General features: G+C 44.4%; 1 protein-coding gene across 2 annotated transcripts in view; it reads left to right on the top strand.

Annotated features, from left to right (window-relative positions):
• Positions 1–23915, top strand: part of SP7 (Sp7 transcription factor) — a 37889-nt gene extending 13974 nt beyond the window's left edge. Inside the window, exon 2 of one of the 2 annotated variants that reach the window (XM_069230961.1) lies at positions 19528–23915. In XM_069230961.1, coding sequence (XP_069087062.1) covers positions 19528–20762 — 1235 coding nt within the window. In that variant the 3' untranslated portion in view covers positions 20763–23915. Of the gene's footprint in view, positions 1–19523 lie in introns of both variants that reach the window. The other variant, XM_069230962.1, reaches the window with a different exon arrangement.
• The last annotated feature ends 1486 nt before the right edge of the window (positions 23916–25401 follow it).

The following is a 25401-nucleotide window of genomic DNA, read 5'->3' as shown; positions in this document are numbered from 1 at the left end:
ACGTCCTTTCTGTTCCTGTTTGCCATGTATGTCGCAGACAAAGTTCCCAAACGTCCCCCAAGCTCGGAGAGGAAACTCCCTGGGTGAGTGGGACATTAGTTAATTTTGAAGATGGGCCTCAAATTTGAGGGAGTTAGGTTCAAAAATAATATAAGTGAGAACAACTTCACCCGCCACTTCCAGCATGACATGGCAGACCCGCTGCTCAGTGTTTATTCCGCCATGTATATAGGAGAGGCTTTCGGTGAGAAAGTCACCATCAGTCGTATACCTTTAAATTAGGGGGTGTCGCTGAGTGGCGATGGTAATGCCTCCTCCACACCCGAACGATGGCCCCGCCCCATACCACCTGCGCCTCGTGCGAGGAATCACCACAGCCTCCTACCACTCCAGGAGGACATGTCCGTCGCAATAACTCTGCTCATCTATACCTAGTCTGCAACTATTTGACCAGATTGCCCCAGACATGACTGCACTGAAATGGACGATTGAATGAATGAACATATGATTAATCTCACTGCCAAAAGCATTAAAGTGTTTGCAAGGACTCCCTCTTGATTCATCAGTTTATGGAACAAGGCTTTGTGAAGGTCAGGAAAGCAGTAAGGTCCGACCTCTTCGCCTCTACATCTGATTGGTTCCTGAGAGCAGGGGTGAAAGAAGCCCTGATCCCATCATCCACAACCCCAAAAGCCTAAAGTTTGAAGGAAATGCTGGTCCTTTATTATTAGGGCTTCCGATTTTCCATTTTTACAGATCATGACAGACAGAAAACTATCTACTTTCTTGTCTGTATTTATTTTTAAATACAGAAAAATATCGAAAATAGTTCTTATTTGGATGATTCTCACTAATGTCAATCAGCAGTGCCAGGCCACTTGGTGTGCAGATTGATAGGGAGGGGAGTTTAAAAAACAGAAAAAAAATGATTTGCTAATGAAGGTTAATTAAATGCAGATATACAACTGTTTACACTAATTTACCTCAAATGTTTTCAGATGACTTTGTGGCACAGTATACAGCTAAAACCTGCTTGCATTCGAATGTGCATATATATTCATCAGTTAAATACATTTGGAAATATACCCACTGCAACTTCATGTATACACTAAGCACAAAAAACGGACAAATGCAGACAAACTGAACAGAAAATAAATTTGGATAAATGCAGAAGAAAATGCATTAAAAAAAAACTAAAACTGGGAGTCCTTTTTAATATTTATTTTCCCCAAATATCCCAACTCGCTCGCCCTTACATGTGCTTAGAACTGGTTTTGGTGCTATCTCTTAGATAAGCTGCGTGGTAGTACATAGCACTAATGTGGAGTCAGGGATGGTGTTGTCCTCAAGAATAGATGAGGAAATGTGTCCCTAACGATAAGATTCAAAACAGAAATTCAAAACAGTCAATAAATAAGATTGACTCAAAAGGATCTGAAAGCAGTAAATTAAAACACTGTAAAGGTTTATTAAAAATTATAAAGTGCAATACAGAGGGCAAAATATAGTCTCAATTAATCAGCCACAGGGCTCACAAATCAATTACCATAACAGCTCTTAATATTTAAACAGATGCAGCAGTGAGCAAAATCTGGAACATAGACTAACTCCAGAGTGTGCAGCAGGCTTTTCTTAATACATTTTACAACTGAGAGAATTGGAAATGACACAGTCAGCATGGGGGTGAACAAATTTAACAGCCCATTTTCAAATCACGGTACAGTATTATAAATTGTCATGTAAATCCACCGACCTAGCACTGGTCCCCTAAATGAAAAATAACAAGTTCCCTCTCAACTAAAGTCCTTGGAAGTGTCAGAACAAATCTGGTTACATAAACAATGAAAGTCTCATGAAGTTATTGCCTATTGTGAGCTAGCAGGAAGAGCCATGGAAGGTGTTAAGGCCAGAACAGCATGTCATCATAAAGCATCAGTGCACATTTTGCTGCATGATGTGTCAATAAGAAAAAAACACACAAATAATATTAGGAATGCTGCAAGAAAAAGGATGGAGTCAGGGCCTAGTTGAGATCTAGTTTGGCATATGCCATGAAAACAGTTCTGCCAATCACAGCATTTTTGTTTTTCAATTACAAAAAGATCTGTATTAATATGCAAGCATGATTCTAATCAGAAATTAACTATAACAATGGTCTGAAAGTGTTCGGAGCATTTTGCAAACCTGATAAATGTACAAATAACTTTTTGCTCTGGGCTGACAAAATCACATTAAAAACAGTCTGTCTCAAGATATTAATCTCATTTTAAGCTTTAGCTAAAAGTTGGTGCATGTTTTTGAAATTATTACAGTAGAGGATGTTGAGCAAATAAAGTATTTTCGTTCCGGTACTAAACTTCTTTGCACTGGATAGTCGCCATTAAAGTTACGTAAATAGCGCTCTGCTTTGCTTTCTGCTACATTTTGTGCAAAGGGGCGACCTTTGCATGGGCATTCATGTGCTACCACCCAGTGCTTTGAATGGGCTGGTACTGTCTGGTACTGAGTATCGGCACTTTTTTATTTTGAGAGGGCGAGTACCGGCACATCTCAAGAAAAACGTAATGCTTTTAATTGGAGAGTACCGGCACTTTTCGGAAATAAGCAGGTACTCTAGTACAGAGTACCTGCACTTTAATTTTTCCATTTCAAGCACAGCTACCACCCATGTTTTTTGACACAAAACTGTACCAACTAAAATCAAATCTACTGAATTAAAGTCTCCGTCTTTAAGGTTCTGGTGCTAGGAATGGTTGTTTAGTGGTAGAGTCGCTCCCTGCCTCTGCAGGAATCAGACGTCCTGCATTGTGTGTCCCAGTCTGTAAGGTTTGCAGTCCTCCCTAAGGTTCTGGTGGTAGGAATGATTGGTTAGTGGTAGAGTTACTCCCTGCCTGTACGATACTTGGACGCACTGCATTACACACTCAGGGTTTTGGAATAGTTTGTCACTGACTTACAGTCGCAGTTTGTGAGGTTTGCAGGGCTGCCTAAGGTTCTGGTGCTAGGAATGGTTACCTAGTGGTAGAGCTACTCCCTTTATCTCTGAAGGTCAGGCAGGCTGAGGTGTGAAGCACTGCCTTCGGTTCTGGCTCTAGGACTGAAATGTCTGCCATGTACAAACTCTGTCCCTTGTTCCTCTCTTTCATGTTACAGACACTGTCTGCACCATATAACATTTTCTCTAGTTTAGATCCCTGCAGTGCTTAGTTTGTAAAAGAATAAGTGCTGGGCCCTGACGTGTTGCTCAAAATACCTCAGCAATTGCTATTGAATGTCAGAGGAGCTGAATACCAATACTGTCTAGTTTCGAGTCCACCATATGCCTTGTTCCTCCAGCTCCATACACTTCCTATCTCTTTATCTCACTCTTACAGGTTCCTTAGCATCCCTGCTTTTCCCCTTGTTTTTCTTTTCTTTCTTCTTTGTGTGTTTTTCTCTCTCATGCTCTGGGTCAAAATTTGATGATAAAAAATAGGTGTTGGTGCCCAAGAATCCGTGCCAGTGGGCCCCACTGGCAACCACCTGCTCCAATTAAGCACTGAATACTTAGCCTTCCTGTCTCTCGTAATCTCTCTTATTGTCTCCTTCTATTCAAACAGACACTGGGCTTTCTCCTTCATGTCCACAAATATCTGTTTTCTGTATTTCTAGTCGCTTCCCTTTTCATATGGGCATGGGACTCTCCCTTCACTGTCTCCCAATTTCTCCCAATTGCACAGACATCAGAGCTGTATTTTAATTAGTTCATTTATTAAATAATTAGGTAATGCGTTTTTATATCACAAACCAGGCCCAGAAATGAGGGTCAGAGGACTGTTCATGGTATAGTATTTATAAAGGAGTAAACCTTTTCTGATCAATGTATACATATAGGAACAGGACAATGTACCAGCAGCACACAGGTCCTATTTTACAATTTGCAGGAATTTAAAATCGTCCAAATTATAGAGGAAAATCTAAAAATACAATGCAAGTCATCCCTCGAATATCCTTCCCAATACTATCCCTAAGGTGGAGAAAGTACAACTAAGGGGGTCATTATGAACATGGCAGTGTTTACCGCCGTGTTCATGCTGGCGGTCATTTCACTGAACGCCAGCCCCCTCGAGACCCCGCTGGCCTAATAAACAACATTCTGCTGGGCCGGGACATTGCCGGCGGCACCACATGGAGCTGCCATCAATGCCGCTGTGCGGCGTGTGCAGCAGCACTATTTACGGGCAGGGAAAGGCTGGAGGGAAAGGGATCATTATCCGGAGGGCGCTGCCCTGTCATATAATGATTTCCACCATTGTCGGGCAAACCTGTTGGCGGTAGCCTGGCGGTGGTGGAAGGCCGCCTGTGGCGGTCCCAGCATCCTTCATTATTTTGCGGCTGAGACCGCCATGCAGGTGGCAGTCATTACCGCCGCCACCGGCATGGCGGTCTCAGCCGCCAATGTTCATAATGAGGGCCTAAGTGTTTTACTCGGTATTTCGAATTTCCACCAGAAATGTACCATTATCAGTTCTCTACAAACTTTAAAGAAGCCCAGACTGGTTGGCTTTCTAAACTTTCTACCCTCTGTCTCCCTGTCTTCTTTAGTCATTCTCTCATTCCTTCACTCTTCATTTCCCTGACAGCCTTTCTTTCTTCCGCCTCACAGGATGGTGTACGTTGGGCCATTCACGTTTCCCAACCATATACATACACCACCAGGCCTGGCCCATCACTAGTGTCTGCCCACTTCCCCTGTTCTGAAGTCACTTGCGCTTCTTCTAGAATAGTCTTCATGACAGAGGGCGCTTGGACTCCGAGATCCGGACAGCATTTGGAATTAGGAGGTATTTGTGAATCTGTAGAACCTTAGTGACCACGAGAGAAAGATCTTCATTGCAACACCCTTTTTGTTTCAGAAAGATTCAGCCCCCTTCAAACAGCAATGCAGCACTAGAAACTTGCCTGCCTATTGGGCCACCTTCAAATGGCGCCAGATTGTTGGCCATGTGCCCTTTGTGGTGGCGTTGAAGTTTTCCTTCGAGGAGGGTGGCAAACAATGTTCACCAACCTTGCTTATATTAGATTCAACTCCAAGAAGTGCCAGGCAGTGCCAAGCAAGGATCGTGTAGTAGGTAGGATGTGGGAAGCTAAAAATATCAACTGTGAATTTCTTTGGGAATATAGATAGCTTGTAAAATGTTTGGAGCACAGTGGGAGGGAAGACGGAGGAAGATATATTGTAAAGCACACGCTGTAAACTAGGCCAAAGAAGGACTGGTTACAAGATCACGTTCACTGCAGCCAGTTTCTTAGCATTTGTAAGTAAGGCAGATCTCAGAGTGGGACCTGGGGTCCAAAAGGTAGTTAACTGTACATCTACCACATTTCCATCTACTCCAAAAGGTATTAAAAAAGAAACACTGGACCTTTTGAGGACATCATAGGAGAAAATGGCAGGTAAAGAAGCTTGGAGATTTTGAAGCTTTCCTTCTCTCAAGCCCACCTCAATCAGTAGCCGTAATGCAGGGAGAGAGAGAAAGACATATCTTGTTTCAATTTAGGAAAGAGCTTGAGACACACCTCTTTAAAGAACCCTACATCGAGCAAAAGAGACAGTCAGCTTCCACTCTCAGAACCCAGCTGCCACTCCAATTGTTTGTTGAGGTTATCTCTGTCCAGTCACTGCTTGTGGGGGTTACAAGGGATGGGGTGGTGCGTGGGGAGAGGGGTGTGTTGGAGTATTAATAATAAAAATATAAAGAAAAAAAAGTTACCTTCGCACCAATCCTCTGTATCCTCAGCAGGCATCACAGGCTCCCAGCCTGCCCTGCGGCCAATCCTGACACTGCTGGTGGAGAGGCGGCGCTCCTCTGCCATAGCAGAGTCGCTGTCGCCGTCACTGCCTTTAACTCAGTACAGAGCCCGCTGCCTTTCGGAACGATTTCCACTATATAAATATATATACATGTGGGCAAACATACACTATGCAATGTGCTTACTTTCAGAGCAAGGAAGAGAATTGTGAGAGATTAGACCAACTGTATTACGGTAGAAAGGACAGGATGCAGAGTCTTCCTCTTAAAACATGTAGGCCCTCATTACAAATTATTCAGGAAAGGGTGAAGTATTTCCCACATCTGGGAACTACCATTACTACGGGGTGAGGTATTTACTGTTGTGGTAAATGCCTCATACTTTGTGTTCCTAAACTGAAAATGAGGCACAAATTGCTGAATCTGTTTTTAACACACTAAGAGCCTCATTACAACACTGTAGTGGCGGTAAATTTGGGACGAAAACCATGGCGGTATGCCAGGTGGTAATCCCGAGGGTGGGATTGTGATGGCCGCTGGGCTGGAGACTGAATTCTCCAGCCCAGCGGCCGTTACCACCCTGGCGGTCGGTGTGTTAAAGTGGCGGTCTTGGTTGGCAGTAACCGCCAGGGTCCAAATCCCATTTTTTTTTACTGCCGGCTTTTTGGCAGTATTACCGCCGCTTTAACACCCAGCGCCAGGGTTGTAATGAGGGCCTAAATTCCTCATGTTTTGCCATTTTTAACAAGCATCTCCCGCCTTGATAAATTGTGGCAGGTTTGAGCTGCGGATCAGGGGGAAATGGCAAGGTACAAGTTGTGAACTGTTTTTGCCCATGGACTGGACGTTGTGCTACTATGGGCCAGATGTATAAAATCGCAGGTTTACGTTTTCCTGACAGCAAATTTTAACGATTCACTATTAGGAAATCACAAAATGTGATGTACAACAGTGAGTTTAACACTGCTAGTGATTCGCAATAGATCGCAAATAGATCTGCCTCGTCAATATTCACGATGCAGTTTGCAATTTGCGACCCGCTGTGAATGGCTTCAATCACACGGGTGTTGGCCTACTGGGGTCAGCAGACCACCATATCTGTGACTACTTTTAAATAAGGCAATCTTTTTTCTTTTTAAACGCAGCCCGTTTTCCTTAAAGGAAATCGTGCTGCGTTTAAACAGAAAAAAATGAAATGTTAGACTTTCATTTTTTAAGAGTAGGCAGTGGACCATGGGACCACTGGCTGCTCGTAAAAAATATGTTTTCCACCTTTCTCAAAAAGGAAGGGATCCCCCAGGGACCCCTTCTCATTTGCGAATGGGTTGCCACTAACTTTGTATTGGTGGTAAACTGCAAATGTTTGAGACCGCATTCCAGTCGCAAAACATTCGTACATACCTTTCCCATTCTGTATTAGGAAGGGACACCATCAACACTCTTCTTCATAATACCAAATGGCAAAACCCAAATGTGATTCGCAATTTGGGCTTTGAGCAGCCCAAAGAGCATTTTTCTAGTCGCATGTGGCCCTGAGTATTTATAAAGAGCAGCGGTCACCAACTGCTTGGCCTGTGCATGGCACGCTTACTCAAAGAGCAGAGAACTAGGTGCAGGAATTACCAGAACACTACTTTCTAAGCACAGCCCCATATCCAGTTGTGGGCCTTTGGTCTCCGCTGCGTCAGGAGCGCCTGGTCTCTGCTGAGGCATTAATGTATATTTATTGTTGCACAGAACGCCAGCCCACCTAGGCGCTGTGGTTTACCGCTGCAGCTGACCTTGAGCGCGCGTGGGGCTCCACGCTTTCTCTTTCCAGCTGACATCACAGCACGCGCGAGAACCGGCACAAGGACAGAGCTGCCTCCCCTCTGAACATTCCTTCCTCGCCCTGTATATTCTCGCCCTCTCGGGGTGGTGTGGGTAGAATGACCGGATTGTTCTGCCCTGTTTATTCTTCAAGGCTGCGCATCGGCGGCCTCGGTTTTAATTCACTCCTGTCTTCTTGGTTTGTTCAACAGGGGATTCGTCTGTTGATTTTACCTTGTTTTATTTAAGGGGGGTGGGGTAATAATCGTCGAAGTGTAAGAGCAGTGATATCTTAAAGATTTAGGGGGCCCGTGCAAGAAAATTCCGGGGGGCCCTGCTTGAAACAACTTACATTTTATTTTTATTTTTTGCTGCTTCAATCCCTGTGTTTCCTAACAATAGTAAATGATCGGTTAAAGGTTAAAAATACAGAAATTAGTCAGAGGGAAATGTTATTTTTCCAGGGGTCCCCTTGGGAGGTGGGAGCCCTGGGCAAATGCCCAATTTGCCCATGCCTTAAAATACCTCCGTTGTAGAGAAAAGTAGGAAAAAGAGAGAAGGGAGTTGGAAATGGGGGCGCGAAAGAAAAGACTGGAATGTAAAAAAATCGATAAAAAGAAAAGACCCAGACAGCACAGGGAAACGGGTGGGGGGGCAAGCAGAGAGGGGGCGAGAGGGACGCCATTGCATTATTTCACCATATTCTGCTGTGTTAAGTGTAATCATCGATTAACGGCTGTGTTCATTCATGGTTTTGATATCCTCCAAGCGCCACGTGTTGTGCAACAAAAAATTAATTGACATAAACAGAAATTAAGCAGGGAGACGTGGGAGGAGACGTAAATAGAGATGGAGCGACGTAGCAGCAAACAATGCGGGAGGAAGAAGTGCAGGAAAGAAGGGAGGGAGAGGACGAAGAAGACAGTGAACTCAGAGACGCCGGCTGGGTAAGATGAGAGCTTCAGGGGCTAAGGACTGGAAATAAAGGCCGAGGGGAGTGACAGATTCAGTGGGTAGCGAGTGGACGGACGCAAAACATGGCCAGGGGTAATAGGCACGAAAGCGTGTGCTGAGTTATTATCATCAGCAAATAAAAGCAACACTGACAAAAAATAAATAACAACAAATATCGGCCCCATGTTGGACTGAGCAAGCATAGTGATGGCGCCCAACCCCGCTCCTACCTGAAGGGAGGTTTGGACAAAAATGGCACCGAACTATGGATTTAAGATTGACTGTACAATTATTTCAAACGGTGCCTAACACCTATTGGTGTTGTAGATTGTTCTGAACAGTGAAACATGTCTGTCGCCTATGAAATGCACGATTGTCATGCCAGTTTCCACATGTCCCCCATGTTTAACGCACTGCCAGTCTCTTCATCACCTCCCCAATATGTAACGTACTGTTGCCATGCTGGTCTCCACTCTGGCCGATATTTAAGGCATCAGTGCCATAAAAATGATCTCCTGGTTGAGTCTGGGACTCTTTGCTAGTAGGCATTTTCTGCAAGATGGGGGCTACGTCCCTCAAGCCCCAAAAGGAGGCCCTGAGCCGCCAGCGCATGGAGGGATTACCCACTCAATGTCCCTGCAAGCCAGCCCTACCAAAACCCCAGAAGTGCAAGGACTGAAGTTGAAAATTTGGTACACCGAACATCGGCTGTGCTACTAATGTGTATTTATCCCCTGCGCGCTCCACAGCACTTCAGTTCTCCAGAAGAGGGGATCATGGGGTATTGGGCGACTGTGAGGATTAGCTATCTCAGGCTGATGGGTCCTCTTGCACCCATCGGGAAACAGCTCGCTTTCCAGCTCCTTGTCTGAATTCTATGCATTTACTCATTCAAAATTGAGCAACTTGATAGCATAGGTTTTCCATTTTGGGCCTCTCATGAACAATGCATGTGTCACAAGCTGAAGCTCTGAGCATTTTTATCATGAGAAATCCAGCACTGTGCATGCGTAATGTGAGAAAATCTGCATTAATCTCCTGATGCACGCCTCGCTAATATAAGGGACAGCGATAGCTGTAAAACTGTAATTGTTTTAACAAGAAGTTTTCATTGCAGGGAAAACATCCTTAAATCCTAATTTATATGTCCAGTGATTATAGGCGCGAAAACAATGACTGGAAATGGTTATAGAACACGCCATTATTCAATGGTAGGATTAAGAGGAGCTGAATATTGCAATGTTTTCTACAGTCCAGAGAAGAATCCAGGGACCCCTCAGCCACCGAATTAGGCACAAATCAGAAGCCCAACTGGTTTAAGGGTGAAAGCAGAAAATCATCACCAGTTAGGTGAAATCTTTCAGAAGATCCATAAAAATGAGGCATTAAAAGAGGTGTTCTTCCTGGTTTACTACTGTGCCTTAGAATCACGGATCTTGAAGGTACCATCAGCTAACCTTAGACTTCAAGGTATCTTCTCTTGAGGGAACTCATCCCAGCCCTTAGACTTCATGTCATCTTCACTTGAAGGAACTCCTGGCAGCCCATAGACTTCAAGGTATCTTCACTTGAGGGAACTCATCCCAGCCCTTAGACTTCATGTCATCTTCACTTGAAGGAACTCCTGGCAGCCCATAGACTTCAAGGTATCTTCACTTGAGGGAACTCATCCCAGCCCTTAGACTTCATGTCATCTTCACTTGAAGGAACTCCTGGCAACCCATAGACTTCAAGGTATCTTCACTTGAGGGAACTCATCCCAGCCCTTAGACTTCATGTCATCTTCACTTGAAGGAACTCCTGGCAACCCATAGACTTCAAGGTATCTTCACTTGAGGGAACTCATCCCAGCCCTTAGACTTCATGTCATCTTCACTTGAAGGAACTCCTGGCAGCCCATAGACTTCAAGGTATCTTCACTTGAGGGAACTCATCCCAGCCCTTAGACTTCATGTCATCTTCACTTGAAGGAACTCCTGGCAGCCCATAGACTTCAAGGTATCTTCACTTGAGGGAACTCATCCCAGCCCTTAGACTTCATGTCATCTTCACTTGAAGGAACTCCTGGCAGCCCATAGACTTCAAGGTATCTTCACTTGAGGGAACTCATCCCAGCCCTTAGACTTCATGTCATCTTCACTTGAAGGAACTCCTGGCAACCCTTAGACTTCAAGGTATCTCACTTGAGGAAACTCCTACCAACTTCTCTCCCCTTGAGTCAGCAGTGGTGAAAGACTAACCAATTATTTTCTAATGCTTCATCAAAACTACACCATTGGGCATTAAGGACTTTGTGTGCAATACTAGTAATTTTAGCATACGTTACAAAATAATTTACAGCATCGGATCCCTGTGCCACCTGCCTGTTTTTAGTCTTGCTCATAAGTGAGTGATGCCCTTGTATTGAAAAATCAATATACATGACAACACCTCCTGGAACAATGGTGCAAAGAACTGTGGGTGTGCCCCGCGACATCCAGCTCGCCTATCTGCGTCAGTGGATGGGGTCTTATTTTGTTGCTGAAACCCAAATTCAGTTCGACTGAAAAATGGAGCAAGTCGCAAAGCCAACCACTGATGCAAAGACTTCGTATCTGAAAATGTGTTGGGACCTTTGGGCTATGAAACAGGCGTACCAGGCAACATTATGCAAGACTGAAAAAGGCTACTTTGTGGAAAAAAGTCCCCAGGGAAGAAAGGGTTGTTATTCACTCTTGAGCCGTGGTTTTAGTGATCTGCTGTGTCAGCTGGGACGAGTTTGCCCTGTTTTGTTACCTGTGGACATACGTGTCCCTCAGAAGGGCAGGGCACACTGCCCACAGGGCTCCGTGGAGTGCAGCTGCAGCCTGCCACGCTCACCGACCTGTGGTGAACGGCCACACATGCAGCTTTCCCAAAATATGCTGCCTCCTTTTTTTATACACGTGTACATTTTATTTTTGGTTTTCCCCAGCCCACCTAGGCTGTCGACTCCTAAGTTAACAAATGACCTTAAAACTTGAGGGAGTTTAATTTGGAGTGATCCTCAACAAAAAGCGCTGACGAGGAAACGCTGGGCTGCCAAGCTACCCTGGCGTTTAAAAATATTGAGGGGTAGTAGCTGTTTGTGGGTGATCTCTGCTGTCAGCAACACGGCAAGGCTGTATAATCAGTACAATGTGCTGTTAATAATGAAGCATTTAATGCATCCTGCCTTCTAATATTCCTGATCCCATCTAGCTGTGATGTAGAACTAATCACCTAAACTGTCTTTCCCCCCTTTGCCATTCTTCCTGTCTTTTATTATTATTCTTTTTCCTTTCTATTATTTAATTTCCTTTTCTTTCTATCCTTTTCCCACTCTCAAGCGAACATTTCATCATATTCTCGTCCTGGTTTGCTTCTTTCTCCCACTCTCGTCTTCTTCCCTTTATAAGTGTCATTCAGCGCGTGTAGGTTTTTGTATTGGACTCTTTTTGTAGACAGATAGTTTTCTCTCTAGTTACCACCTGTTTTTACGTTTAATTGTTGTCATTTGCCTACCTTCATCCCTATGCTATTTATCTTTAGTTCCTTTTAATTTTCCTTTTTCGTTGTCTCATTTTTTCTCTCTTCCCATATAGGCCTCGATCTGTAGTCTTGCTTCACATCATTCTTCTCACTCATTTTTCTTATTTGCCCATCTTTCCTGTTTTTCACCTTGCCTTTTCTCTCCATTTTTATACATTTTCTTTCTCTCTTTGTTTCCTTTCTTACCCTTTGTCTTTTGTCTCATTCATTTTTACTGCCATTGACTTCTATTTCCTATCCAGATTCCATGTGCGCTCTCTTTTCATCCCTCGATTGTGCATTTATCTCCAATGTATTTATTTATCATATATTATTTCCTCTTAAATTTCTTTTTCATTTTTGCTGATTGATCCTTCTTGTTTGCCCATTCTTTCTGCCTCCGCGTTCTTGTATTTTCTCCTGAACTTCCCCGCATTCTGTTTTTTCGTTCCACCTTCTCTCCGATGTCATTGAACTTTTTGCCTTCCTTGTTCCTCGGTCTCTGTGCCATAACCTGTTCTTCCATGTCTCGCTCACCTGAACGTGTTGCCACAGCTCCCTGGGGCGCCCGGGGGCGCGTCTCCTCTCCGGCTCCAGTCCCAGGTCTATCTGCTCCGGCCATCGGCCCCTGAGCTCTGGCTCGGTCTTCGGCGAGGCCTGCGCCGCCCAGATAAAGATGTAGAAGGTGGACAGTCTGAGACCCGGGCCCTGTGCTTCCCTGTCTGCAGTGAGCATGCAGCAGGCGGCTTACACGCCGAAGCGACGCTACTAGGGCCCGGTTTGTCAAATCAGCGCATCCTGGCGCTTCGAAACTGAATCATGACAGCACGTCACCTGCCCGTGCCTGACACCGCTGGCCTTGTGCTCTGGCTGGGGGTCAGTTCTTTACTCAATCTCGGACAAAAGTGGCCAAAAATCTTCTGGGAAGCTGTAGGACAGCTGCTAAGACCGTGTCTCAGATACATGGCCGGGCCAACTAAGAAGGGGAAGCTCTCTTCAGCTAGGATCCAGATGATGTTCCGGACAACATGAGACTCGCACCTTCACAGCAGTCAAACTCCCCATCAGGGTGGTGCTGCTGTTCTCCACCCCGTGCCCCGCCCACTCCACCATACTTCAGCCCCTATAAAGTTAGGCCAGGGTGAAATTTTATTCATGCCAGTGACATTAGCGAAATTCCCATTACTTGATTGCATGTATTTTTTTACGTGAGAGAGCAACTCACATGGAAAAGTCTCATAAAATACAAGCTGGAGACTATTTTGTATAGAAAATCTGTGTCCTAGAGACATTTCCGCTCAAACCAGACATAGGGGGTCATTCTGACCCCAGCGGGGGCGGCAGAAGCCGCCCGCCTGGCGGGAACCGCCAGAAGACCGTACCGCGGTCAAATGACCGCAGCGGTCATTTTGACTTTCCCGCTGGGCTGGCGGGCGACCGCCAAAAGGCCGCCCGCCTGCCCAGCGGGAAAGCACCAGCAACGATGAAGCCGGCTCCGAATGGAGCCGGCGGAGTTGCTGGTGTGCGACGGGTGCAGTTGCACCCGTCGCGATTTTCAGTGTCTGCTTTGCAGACACTGAAAATCTTAATGGGGCCCTGTTAGGGGGCCCCTGCAGTGCCCATGCCAGTGGCATGGGCACTGCAGGGGCCCCCAGGGGCCCCACGACACCCGTTCCCGCCATCCTGTTTTTGGCGGTGAAAACCGCCAGAAACGGGATGGCGGGAAGACGGTCGGAATCCACATGGCGGCGCTGCTTGCAGCGCCGCCATGGAGGATTCCCTGGGGCAGGGGAAAACCGGCGGGAAACCGCCGGTTTCCCTTTTCTGACCGTGGAATTGCCCCTGAAGCACCGCCAGCCTGTTGGCGGTGCTTCCTCCGGCCCCGGCCCTGGCGGTCCACGACCGCCAGGGTCGGAATGACCCCCATAGCCTTGTATTCCTTGAAACATTTTCACACGAGCTCCTTCACTTAACAAACATCACACAAGATACTATCAAGCAAATTGTTGTTACGAAAGTGCAGTTTCACAACATTTTCTTCAAATTTCACTAGGAAAAAAGTATGCAATTTCGCACAACAATAAAAAACATAATCGCACTACTTTCCCACGTTCCCTAGATTTTCGGAGAGTGCAACATATACTTTAACCACTGTAAGCAATTAGGCAAAAATAAATGAAAACTTTAGTTGGATTGGAACATTGAAACTTTAGAATCTGGACTGAGGCTGTGACGGGAGAGGGCAGTCCTCACAAGAGCAGATCACGTATTAAAAATAATTGTGAAATGAGGGATATACTTGGACGTTCTCTGGAGTACCACCTTTTTCATCCGTCCGCCTACCATTGCTACATTTAGAAAGCTGCACACTAAGTAAAAATCAGCACATGGATTGGTGTTTGCAGTTACCACACCAAGCTCCTCAAACAAATCGCAGTGGAACAACATGTCTCTGCTTCGAGTATCTAAATCGCTCATTGAAATGGCATTTGAGGTCCCTGAAGGAAAAGTAGGGAATAAATTGTACAGGACATTTTGGTTCTTAAAAGGCTTTAAGGAGCATATGCTGCCATTCAAGCGAATAGTCAGAAGAATTTGTTGTGGTAAAGAACTTCTCAGAAATGCATCAAGCATCTTCCAAAGAAAAGGGCCTTTGTGCAGGCACTGCCAAAAGTAAAATACGTTCATCCCAAAGTAGATCAAAATTAAGTTTAGACCAGATCTATGTTTTGGCGTCTCTAAGATAAACTGTTGTCCTACGCTGTGATCAGATAATTCCTTTTCTTGGCAATCAAAGGCCAACCTTATCAATAAAAGAGCAACCAGTACGTTGTAAAAACAATTCTTTTGATCTAGACCATGCTTTTTATCCAGAGCACAGATGCCGCAAAGGGTCACATGAGCGACTGAGAGCTCAAATCTCATACTTTCTGTCTCTTTTGAGGATCTAATTCCATCTTACCCTGCTTACAGTACATTTGCTCCTTGACCCATGTTTACAAGATTTTTTTCTCAAACTCTCAGGCACAAACAGAATCTGCAGCAGTCTTGGATCTCAGACCAAGACTGATACCTCTTTGTCACCAGTGAATCAATTTTTATTAGAGCGTCATAATTTCAGGGAAAGCTCCGTAACAAATGCGTGGCATTTTTAAAGCACTCTTGCACTGGTGGTCAGTTGTGTTTATGTATCTCTTCTAGCCTTGGAATGAGGGCACTGCAGCTCAAACGTCCCTCTGAGTCATCCCCATGAAACATTTCTGCCTGATAACCTGTGTCCATGGTTATTAGCCTTGGATCTTCCAGCATTAATCTGACAGGCCTCAGCCACCAAAGAATCCTTAGAGTAAAGGGTTGGGTGGCAAGCTTTTTCAAACTTTATGCCTTCCCATACGGGGAAGAATGGTACATTTAGGGGGAGTCTGAGGAGAAATAATTGCGAAATTGGGAATATTCTCAGGAGATCTCCACTCCTCTTCCATCCATTCTTGCATTTTCCTCTAAATTCTCTAGGTAAACTTTCCTAAGACAAGGCAATCTCAACATCCTCCCTGAAAAGAGAAGAGGCGTTCTGTTAGACACTAACTGTGAAGCAGAGCTGGATTGGCCATTCCCACACACTGGAATTTCCCTGCTAGGCTGCAGGCTACAGAGGTGGTTTCACAGCAGGATTGATCCCATGTAGGACTACAGTTTATAGGAAGGGCGCTCGTTGTCAATATGCTTCTGTTCTACACTCTTCTAATGAAAAAAGAATATCCCCTATGTGGTTACCACCCTCTACAACAGCAGTATCTAAGCCCCTCTATCACTTTGTGGATACCTCAATTTCTGGTAATGCACAGATGGACATGTTCCATGAGCATAACAATTCCTAAGGTAGATATATTAATGATCTATCTTTGCAATCATTCCTAATGTGGTATCATAGTGTTCCACATTGGGTATGTGGTTCTAGCATTGGGTGAGCCCCTCTTGTGTGGTCCGCGCTGCATATATTGTGCCATGGACAGCTCTTCACGCAGCACTCTCTCTCCTGAGGTTATAAACCATGGTTCATCGAGACGAAGGCCTAATTGAGGAAGAAGGGGGGTTGGTGTATATTGCTTATTGCCTGGGAGCTGTAATAGGAACATCTTTTCAGTTATGTTCCCCAGGTTCCCTGTGCGTGAACAATCCACCTTAAATATGCATTGCTCACTGTGTCACAGCTGTGTATGCAATTTAGTTTTTCTTCCACCGTTCACCATTTTTTATTCATATTTTTGAATATTCCCTACTTTATATAATTTTTATTTGTTTACTTATTTTTCAAGCTTGAAGTTTTCACAGATGTTTTTCCAATTCAAGGTTTTCATTTTGTTTTCTTGACTGTCACTCTTCCCAGAGAGAATACTCGAGCCAGTACTGAACTAGGGAAGGCTTCCTTTGTCAGAAAAATTATCTTGAGTTTTAAATTCACCCTCTTTTACCAGGAATTCGCAACACAGCAGGTGTGCTTTTTTTCTTATGGTGTTGAAGCTCATGTCTCTCAGAAAAAAGACCAATGGAAAAGGTTAGCTCAGAGTTCCCTCTCTTTTCTTGTTCAGATGAGGAAGAACAAGTGGAGCATTGTTAAAAATAAGGGCGCCAGGCAGGCTTCAAATGGGAAAGTCAATCTCTTGGCCCATCTTGCTCAGAATACGCCAATTTTGTTGCTTTCAAAGAACAAGCTTTTCTGTTAGAGGCCTTATATTGCCCGATGGCATGAATGCCACATGCACAGCCATCTTTCTATACATACTCAACTTTGTACCTTGTTTAGCTTCCTTTGGACACCCCTACCAGCCATCATTTGACAATATCCGGTATAGCTGGGCCACACATAGGACAGCATAGACTAACTAAACAACTGAAGAATGTAGTGAGGATTACTTAAAATCATTACAATGTACACAGCAGCTAGAAAGTGAGTTATTTCATTTTAAAACACTTTGGGGGTGATTCTGACCCCGGCGGTACAAGACCGCCGGGGCCAGGGTCGGCGGGAGCACCGCCGACAGGCCGGCGGTGCCCCGCAGGGCATTCTGACCGCGGCGGTTCAGCCGCGGCCAGAAAGGGTAAACCGGCGGTCTCCCGCCGGTTTACCGCTGCCCTTAGAATCCCCCATGGCGGCGCAGCTTGCTGCGCCGCCATGGGGGATTCTGACACCCCCTACCGCCATCCTGTTCCTGGCGGTTCGCCCGCCAGGAACAGGATGGCGGTAGGGGGTGCCGCGGGGCCCCTGGGGGCCCCTGCCGTGCCCATGCCAATGGCATGGGCACGGCAGGGGCCCCCGTAAGAGGGCCCCACAAAGTATTTCAGTGTCTGCCTAGCAGACACTGAAATACGCGACGGGTGCAACTGCACCCGTCGCACCTTCCCACTCCGCCGGCTCAATTCTGAGCCGGCATCCTAGTGGGAAGGTTGATTTGCCCTGGGCTGGCGGGCGGCCTTTTGGCGGCCGCCCGCCAGCCCAGGGCAAATGTCAGAATCACCGCAGCGGTCTTTCGACCGCGGTGCGGTGTTCTGACGGCGGTACCTTGGCGGACGGCCTCCGCCGTCCGCCAAGGTTAGAATTAGGGCCTTTATCCTTCGTTAAACCACATTGGATTGTTACCTTTTTTTAATGATGCGTTATCTGCCAAAAAACATAATCAATGGGATGCAAGGTAGGGACAAAATCTAGAAAATCTAACTGGTTTTGCAGGAAGTGCCTGACTAAATGCGAGTCCTTCTGCATCGCCTTCTGCGCCAAAGCCTGCGGCTAATAATATTTTAAGCCTTCAACGTAGTATCAGTTTTTAGGGGCAATGCCCTTTTCTTATGAGTTGTCCGTTAAAAAGAAGCTCAGCTCTGTACGTTGGTATGTTAAAGATTAAATTTTTGCAAAGCTTGGGTTTTCAGATCCCAAATTGGCTACAAGTTGTGTCGCATGTCGATACTCTGCAAGAACAAGTATTGTGAATTTAGTACAGTACCTGTCTCAGTCCAAGGATACACTTTTCACTGCTAGCGTGCCCCATACTTAAGCACGTCTAAGAACCCTCCTCAACTCTTTTGTTTTGAGTCCCTGATGGTACTGACAAGAGCAGGAGCCACTTGTGCCCCTGGCCTGATACCTATACGATTGTTAACTCTACATCTTGAAATTGAGTATTATTTTCCTGGTAGTACATTTTTTTGACAATATAGTTTTCTTATCCACGTCCAAACGACTTAGGGCCAGATGTATCATTATTTGAAATAGTGATTACCTGATTGCGATTCTCTTAGAATTGCATTTAGGTAATCGCTATTTGAATATATGAAACTCCATGAGTTTCATTTAGCGTTTCCTAATGGGTCCCAAATTGACCTACCTCATTAATATTTAAGAGGCAGGTTGCAATTTGCGACCCATTAGGAAACGCTAAAATCACAGGGATGGTGGCCTGTTGTGCTCAGCATACCACCATGTCTGTGACTGCTTTTAAATAAAGCAATCTATTTTTGTAAGTGCAGCCTGTCTTCCTAAAAGGGAAACGGGATGCGTTTAAAAAGGAAAAATTAAAAGTTTTTTTTTCATTTTTTAGGAGTAGACAGTGGTCCAAACGTTTTCCCTAAACTAGGTGGTAAAATACAAATGTTTTGCAACTGCAGTTCAGTCGCAAAATATTCCTACATACTGCTGCGATTTGGGATTGGGTAAGGACGCCCTGATCACTCCCCTTCTCAATGCCGAATTGGTATGAATGGGCAATCCCAAATTGCAATTCGGTAACAAACTACTGAGTCGCAAATTGGAATTCATACATACCATACATACCGATCGGGCCGTTTGCGACCACAAAAATGGCTGATACATATACCCCATATAATTTTAATTGCCCAGTTCTCACTCCACAGCCTTTGTTTTTGTATTCTCGCTAGTTCAAGGAAGTTCTCAGTTGACCAGATATTTACCCATCTATATAGAGGAGAAGCAGTTTATGGTAACAAATTTGTTTCCTACTATACATATTTGCAGATACAAGTTTCAAGGGATAGTGAAGCAGAGCTTAGAACTAGTCTGCAATCTTATAAGCTTCTCTTTCAAGCAATTGGCTCTATAAGAGAATAACGTAGCAGTATTGAACTAAGGCCGTGGGTAATCAGAAAGGTGTTTTTTTTTTTTTTTACATTTTCAGCAACACCTCTTGGGAAGCTGTGGATATTAAAAGAACATAAAACTAAACAGAAACGTCCATCTTGGAACACAACATGTTTAATTTAATTTGTTGTTTTTTGTTTTGTGGTTCCTAAGCCAACTGTTATCAGCCCCCTCTCTAAAGATTGCTTTTGTTACTGTATAGAAGAGAGGTATAATTTAAATGATGCTTATGTGAAAATGCTATGCCCCAAGATTTTGTTTGCTAATACTGCTTTCTTTACCTCTTCCAGGAAGAAGTTAGGTATGGTTCCAGCCCGCTTGCTATGCTGACTGCTGCTTGCAACAAGTTTGGAGGTTCTAGTCCAATTCAGGATACAACCACTTTCAGTAAAACAGTGTCTGATACATCCAAAAAGCCTTACAACTTCAGCTCTGACTTTTGTACCCTAAGGAACCGAGTCTCTGACGGGATGGGAGAATCTTATGCTGCTGTATATCCCAATGGCAATGGCCTTTTGTCACCCTCCTCCAGCCCCCAGGCTTCTACCGCCTACAGTACAGACTATAGTCCTTTTTCACACTCCTTCGCCTCATCATCTGTAAACCAAGAATCCTCCATCCTGGCCTCCAAGAGCCACACAGCCACAGATTGCCTTCCCAGCGTCTACACATCTTTGGACTTGGCACACTCCTATGGATCGTGGTACAAAACAGGCATTCACCCAGGCATATCTACCAGCTCAAGTAATGCAACTGCATCATGGTGGGACATGCATTCCAACTCCAACTGGTTGAATGCCCAGTCCCAGTCAGACAGCCTGCAATCTTCAGTACCATCACAGATGCCCATCAACTCACAACTTTCCAGCTACAGTCCAGAGTTCACAACCTTGAGCCCTGCTTCCTATCCAGGAGTTGGCATTACTTCTAGTCAGCACATGCTGTCTCAGGACATGTATAAACCCAAGCCTGTGTCCAACAACTCTCTGATGGAGGGATCCATTGGGATAAAACCTCCTCGGGGGGGCTCCTACGGTGCAGCAAATGGTAGGTCAACGTGTGATTGTCCAAACTGCCAGGAGTTGGAACGATTAGGTGCCTCAGCAGCCAGCCTCAGGAAGAAGCCCATTCATAGCTGTCACATCCCCGGTTGTGGTAAGGTATACGGCAAAGCCTCCCACTTAAAGGCTCACCTGCGGTGGCATACCGGTGAGAGGCCCTTTGTCTGCAACTGGCTGTTTTGTGGCAAGAGGTTTACCCGGTCCGACGAACTGGAGAGACATGTCCGGACGCACACCCGGGAGAAGAAGTTCACCTGCCTGTTATGCAGCAAGCGGTTTACTCGCAGCGACCACCTCAGTAAACACCAGAAGACACACACTGAGGCAGACATGGCAGGCAAGGGTGTAGAGGGGGTTGATGGGGCACCCACTAATGCCTCACCCCCTAATGGCCTTCAGGACAGTTTGTCCCTAAGTGAAGACAAGGCCTCCAGGAGCCCAGAGCAAGGAAACTTGTTGGAAATTTAAGACAATAGTCTGCTTCTCCTTCCAATCCAAAGACTGGATGAACGGACTGATCCGAAAAAGGTGGCTCTTCCTATTGAGGAACCTTTTATTAATCCGCTTTCTGTAGCAAAAATTGGACAAAGAAGGGAAAATACATTCACATTTTCTTGGTTCTGTGTTCCCTGCATCGAAGCAACTTGTCCTTTGTGTCTGTGCTAGGATCTCTACCCTCCAAATCACTTGGGACAGAAGGAGAAGAGTGTAAAGGCAAATTGTTACTGATGAATTCAGAATGTCATTAGTGTGATGATCTGCGCAGATGTCACTGGTTTGATTTGCTCTTGCGTCCACAATGGCCCTTGCATTATCAATGCTGAATGCAAGGCATCAGAAACAATTTAGCAAAATGGTCACAGGTCAAATTTACGAAAAAATTTCAGCATGTGCCCCAAGAGATACCCATTTTGGGAAGAATATTAAATATCTGAAGAGGGACTCCAAGCACGGTGTCCTGTATCTAAAAGAAAGGATGTTGTCCCATTTTAGAATTTTATTTAATCTATTACAAGATGTCTGTAATCTATTTATGTGTTTAAGTTATGATGATAAGTTAAGTGGACCTCCTCCGCCTCATAGAAAGATCTGTACTGTCTAGAAAACTTATGATAAAAAGACTTTGTTGGAATTTCATTACATTCATATATCATGATCGGAATATTATTTTACCAAAAATGGATAATGAAGAACCCTGGAGGGTCCATCTATCTTTCTAGGAACATAAATTCAAACTTAACCGTGAATCTGCATTGGTCTTGTTCTAATGTATCCATTTTCTATGCAAAGTCATCTTTTCAATCAATAGATTGTGCAAAACATATGCTTTTTCATTTTCCTGACTGTTTTGATGATATTAATGTTAAAAGTTAGAAATGACTTATTCATTTGCACTTTTTTGAGAGTGTCTTTTGATGGACTGTTTTAGAAGTTGTCAAGCCAAACACCTTTCATGATTGGTGAACATGCAATTGATGCAGAGCTCAGGAAGCCTTTAAAACTCACTCTTTTTTCAATCCAAAGAAATATTTGGAACTCAGCAATAAAAAAAACAGCTTGTAAATCTATAGAAGGTGAGACATCCAACCTTACTACAAAGTAAGGAAATTCAGAACTGGGACACTGGTGGTCCTTACATTTTCTCACTGATTATTTCCCACCTAAGGGCATCTATTGCCAACAACTACTCTTGGTGTCTATCACCATGCAATCAGAAATGGATAATAAAAAAAAGAATAAATGAAAAGTTGTTTTAGGTAAATCTAGAACATAGACATTGCTTTGCTTCAGCCTATCAGACAGTAATGGTCATTGAGTGAAGGATATGAAGTTTTGGTTGTAGATCCAGTACAGAAACCATGGTGCAAAGTAAGAAAGTAGCATTTTCTAATTAGAAGATGCATTTACCACTTTCGCTGTTCATATCTGCTGCTCTAAGAGATCAAAGCACATTACAGCCTATCCTCCTTAGAGTCATGCCCTGGTTCATCAGTTGAAGTTGAAACCAAGGACAGATGAAGTAGGTAGAAGATTACAAACAGGTTACAAACAAGAATTCGCAGAATTAAAAAATGGAAATTGGCAGAACTTTAAAAGTACGATAAACAACACAACCTCTTTAAGTCGTTTAAGCCAATTACTGCTTTTGGTTCAGTTGGCAACAGTTATCAAAACGGCACATGAGGCCAATTTTCTCCTATGTCATTACTAGATAGGTACTTACCCAGTGGATGAGAGCCAGATTCAGGGAGCATATAATCATGTTTGATTACATTTCTTCTGCTTGTGCCTGTTCTTGGTAGCACTAATAGCTCTGGCATTCTGGGCTATATCGATAACTGGCCTTGACCTCCTTTCCGTTACCTTCTCTACAGCTCTAGCCATCTTCATTTGATTAAGAAAGCGGCACAGTACATACTCCATACAGCAGCCACGTCCTATATAAAAGGCAACTTGCAATGAAGGCCATAGGCCCAGCGATCCTTTCAAAGTCCATCCTTTTCCGTGTTTCCCTTGTGGTGACCAGGTAAAAAGCAATTGTGCTATGCTTCCCCCTGACAAGGTTGAATAAACATTGAACAATCAACCAGGATGGGAAGGGATTAAAGGCCCTATTTATAGCTTGGTGATATAAGTACTTTATTGCTACAGCTCCGAGTATCTATCTATTCCACCGAGATAATGGTCCATTTACCAGATTTTGAGGCGAATGGACCATAGGTTTGGCTACAGCGGTGACTAACAGTCACCACCATGGTCAAATTTCTCTGACAATCTGGCAGAGTAAAGGCCGTCGGAATGATGTCCATATGTCTGCCCAACAAATTATAACGAAGGAACATATAGCCATTTTTTTACTGTCTGTCACCGTGAGGCAAACCCTTGTGGTAAGGAACAGTAAAATAGAAACAATGCCCCCATATTGAGAGGGAGGCATCTTCTTTTTATTTTCAAAAAGAAAATATTATTTCAGGTTTTTCTTTTAGAAAATAAAAAGATAAGACGGTTTGGTGAAGGTCTCTGTCCCGCTGACAGTGTCTTGCGTTGGCAAGAAAAGCAGTGACAGTGGTTTTGTCAGTGCATCATAAATGTCCATCAGATTGGCAGTCATTTATAAATGTGGCAGGTGCTCCACCATCAGGGGGACAGAGTAAGCTACTCCGTCCCCCTGCGGGAAAAACAGCCTGCGCACCCATATTTAAATTGGGCCCTAAGTTCGTAGGTATTTTTTGACAATGTATCGCAGGCTCTCCACTCTAGCGGAGGCTGTTAGCTACATATTTAACCCAGTGCGTTGTTGGTCCAGAATGCTGGAGTCCCAAGCAGACAAGGTACATTCTCTAAAAATCAAGTTTATCTTTTTCTGGCTTTAACCATAAAGCACTGTGTTATTTTTTAAATATACTAGTCTATTATGTCTAGCGCGTAACAGAGGGATAGGACCCTCAGTGGTCACTGAGCTTGGATGTAAAAAATGGATTGTTCAAAATATGTTTAAAAGAAACCAAAATCACAGCCATTTCAATTATCCTTTCTGTAATTGGTGCATTATGTTTTTTGGATTTTTTTTTATTTATTTCTATTTGTTTAATAAAGAGTAAGGACCTTCACATTGAACAAGTGTATTTTTTTGAATCAATACATTGATGGCAATACATTGATGGCTTTTACCAATAGTGTACCCATGTTGAGGGTTCTGGCGGCAAACTTTCTTATCTACATCCCCCCCAAAATGTCAATGGCTACGTAAAAACCGGGAATAATGGATTCGCCTGCCGTTGCACAGTTTGTTTTATACAGAGGAGTGAACATAGTTCTAAGATGTAAAAAGATACAGGTGGAAGATTTGTATTTGATGGAAGGCATCACTATTATATTATCATTGTTTTATCTCAAATCAGGCCAGTCCTGCAGACGACGTGCTGGGCAGACCAGACACCGTGTGCCATGAAAATTCCTCACCAGATTGAGGGTATGAAGGTCAGGAAGTTGTGCTGCCTTTTGTAAAATTGAAGAGACCCCACCTCTCCATTCTTTCTTTGATTTTATCTTCCATATATTTAGTGTTTTCTTTCCCCAAAAAATACTTTAATTATTTTTCTCTTCGACAAATTTGTAGGTGTTTTTGTGAGTTTAGCAACATTTCCTCACCTCCTCTGCTTTGGTACTTCAGCAGTGAAAATACTATTTAGCATTTTTCTTTTTTGCATTACTATATTGTTGTTGCATTAAAATTAATTAGTGCTTCGTATTACTACGAGGCACTAAAGGCCATTAGCGGGGGGGTTAGCAAGGTATACCAAGGGTGGGTGCTTAGTTGTGATAGTTTTGAACTGCAGTGGGCCCCGTGTGTGGAAAGAGTTTTGGTGTTGTGCATTACTAATCAAAGTGCTGCTGTTATCTTGTCTTAGGTATGTGTTCCTAGGCTTGTAATATCAGATAAAGTTGTGAGAGGCAGATCGCGTTGCTCTGCTTGATTCTCTGTACCACTCACACATAAGCAACAAAGGTGTAATCCACTGCGTGCACTGAATGCGGCCAATCACGGTAGAACATCCGCTGCATGCACTGAATGCGGTCAGTCACAGGAGAACACCCGCTGCATGCACTGGATGCAGCTAGTCAAGTGAGGATATCTGCTGCAGGCACTGAATGCGGCCAATCACGATAGAACATCCGGTTCATGCACTGAATGTGGTCAGTCACAGGAGAACATCTGCTTCATGCACTGAATGCGGTCAGTCACAGGAGAACATCTGCTGCATGCACTGAACGCAGCCAGTCTAGGAAGAACATCCGATGCATGCACTGAATGCAGCCAGTCTAGGAAGAACATCTGCTGCATACACTGGATGCAGCCAGTCAAAGGAGGATAACCTCTGCATGCACTGAATGCAGCCAGCAATGGGTGAACTTCCACTGCACGCACTGAATGGCGTCAGTCACAGGAGAATATCTGCTGCATGCCCTGGATGCAGCCAGTCAAGTGAGGACATCTGCTGCATGCACTGATTTCAGCCAGTAGCAGGAGAACATCCATTGCGTGTACTGAACCTATGGGGTGGACTGTGTAGTGCCAACCATGACAGATAATCTCACAAGTCCT

This window comes from Pleurodeles waltl, chromosome 4_2 (genome assembly GCF_031143425.1).
Source record: "Pleurodeles waltl isolate 20211129_DDA chromosome 4_2, aPleWal1.hap1.20221129, whole genome shotgun sequence".
Taxonomy (NCBI): Eukaryota; Metazoa; Chordata; class Amphibia; order Caudata; family Salamandridae; genus Pleurodeles; species Pleurodeles waltl.
Note: the sequence above shows the minus strand (reverse complement) of the source record. Positions and strands in the feature narration are given on the sequence as shown.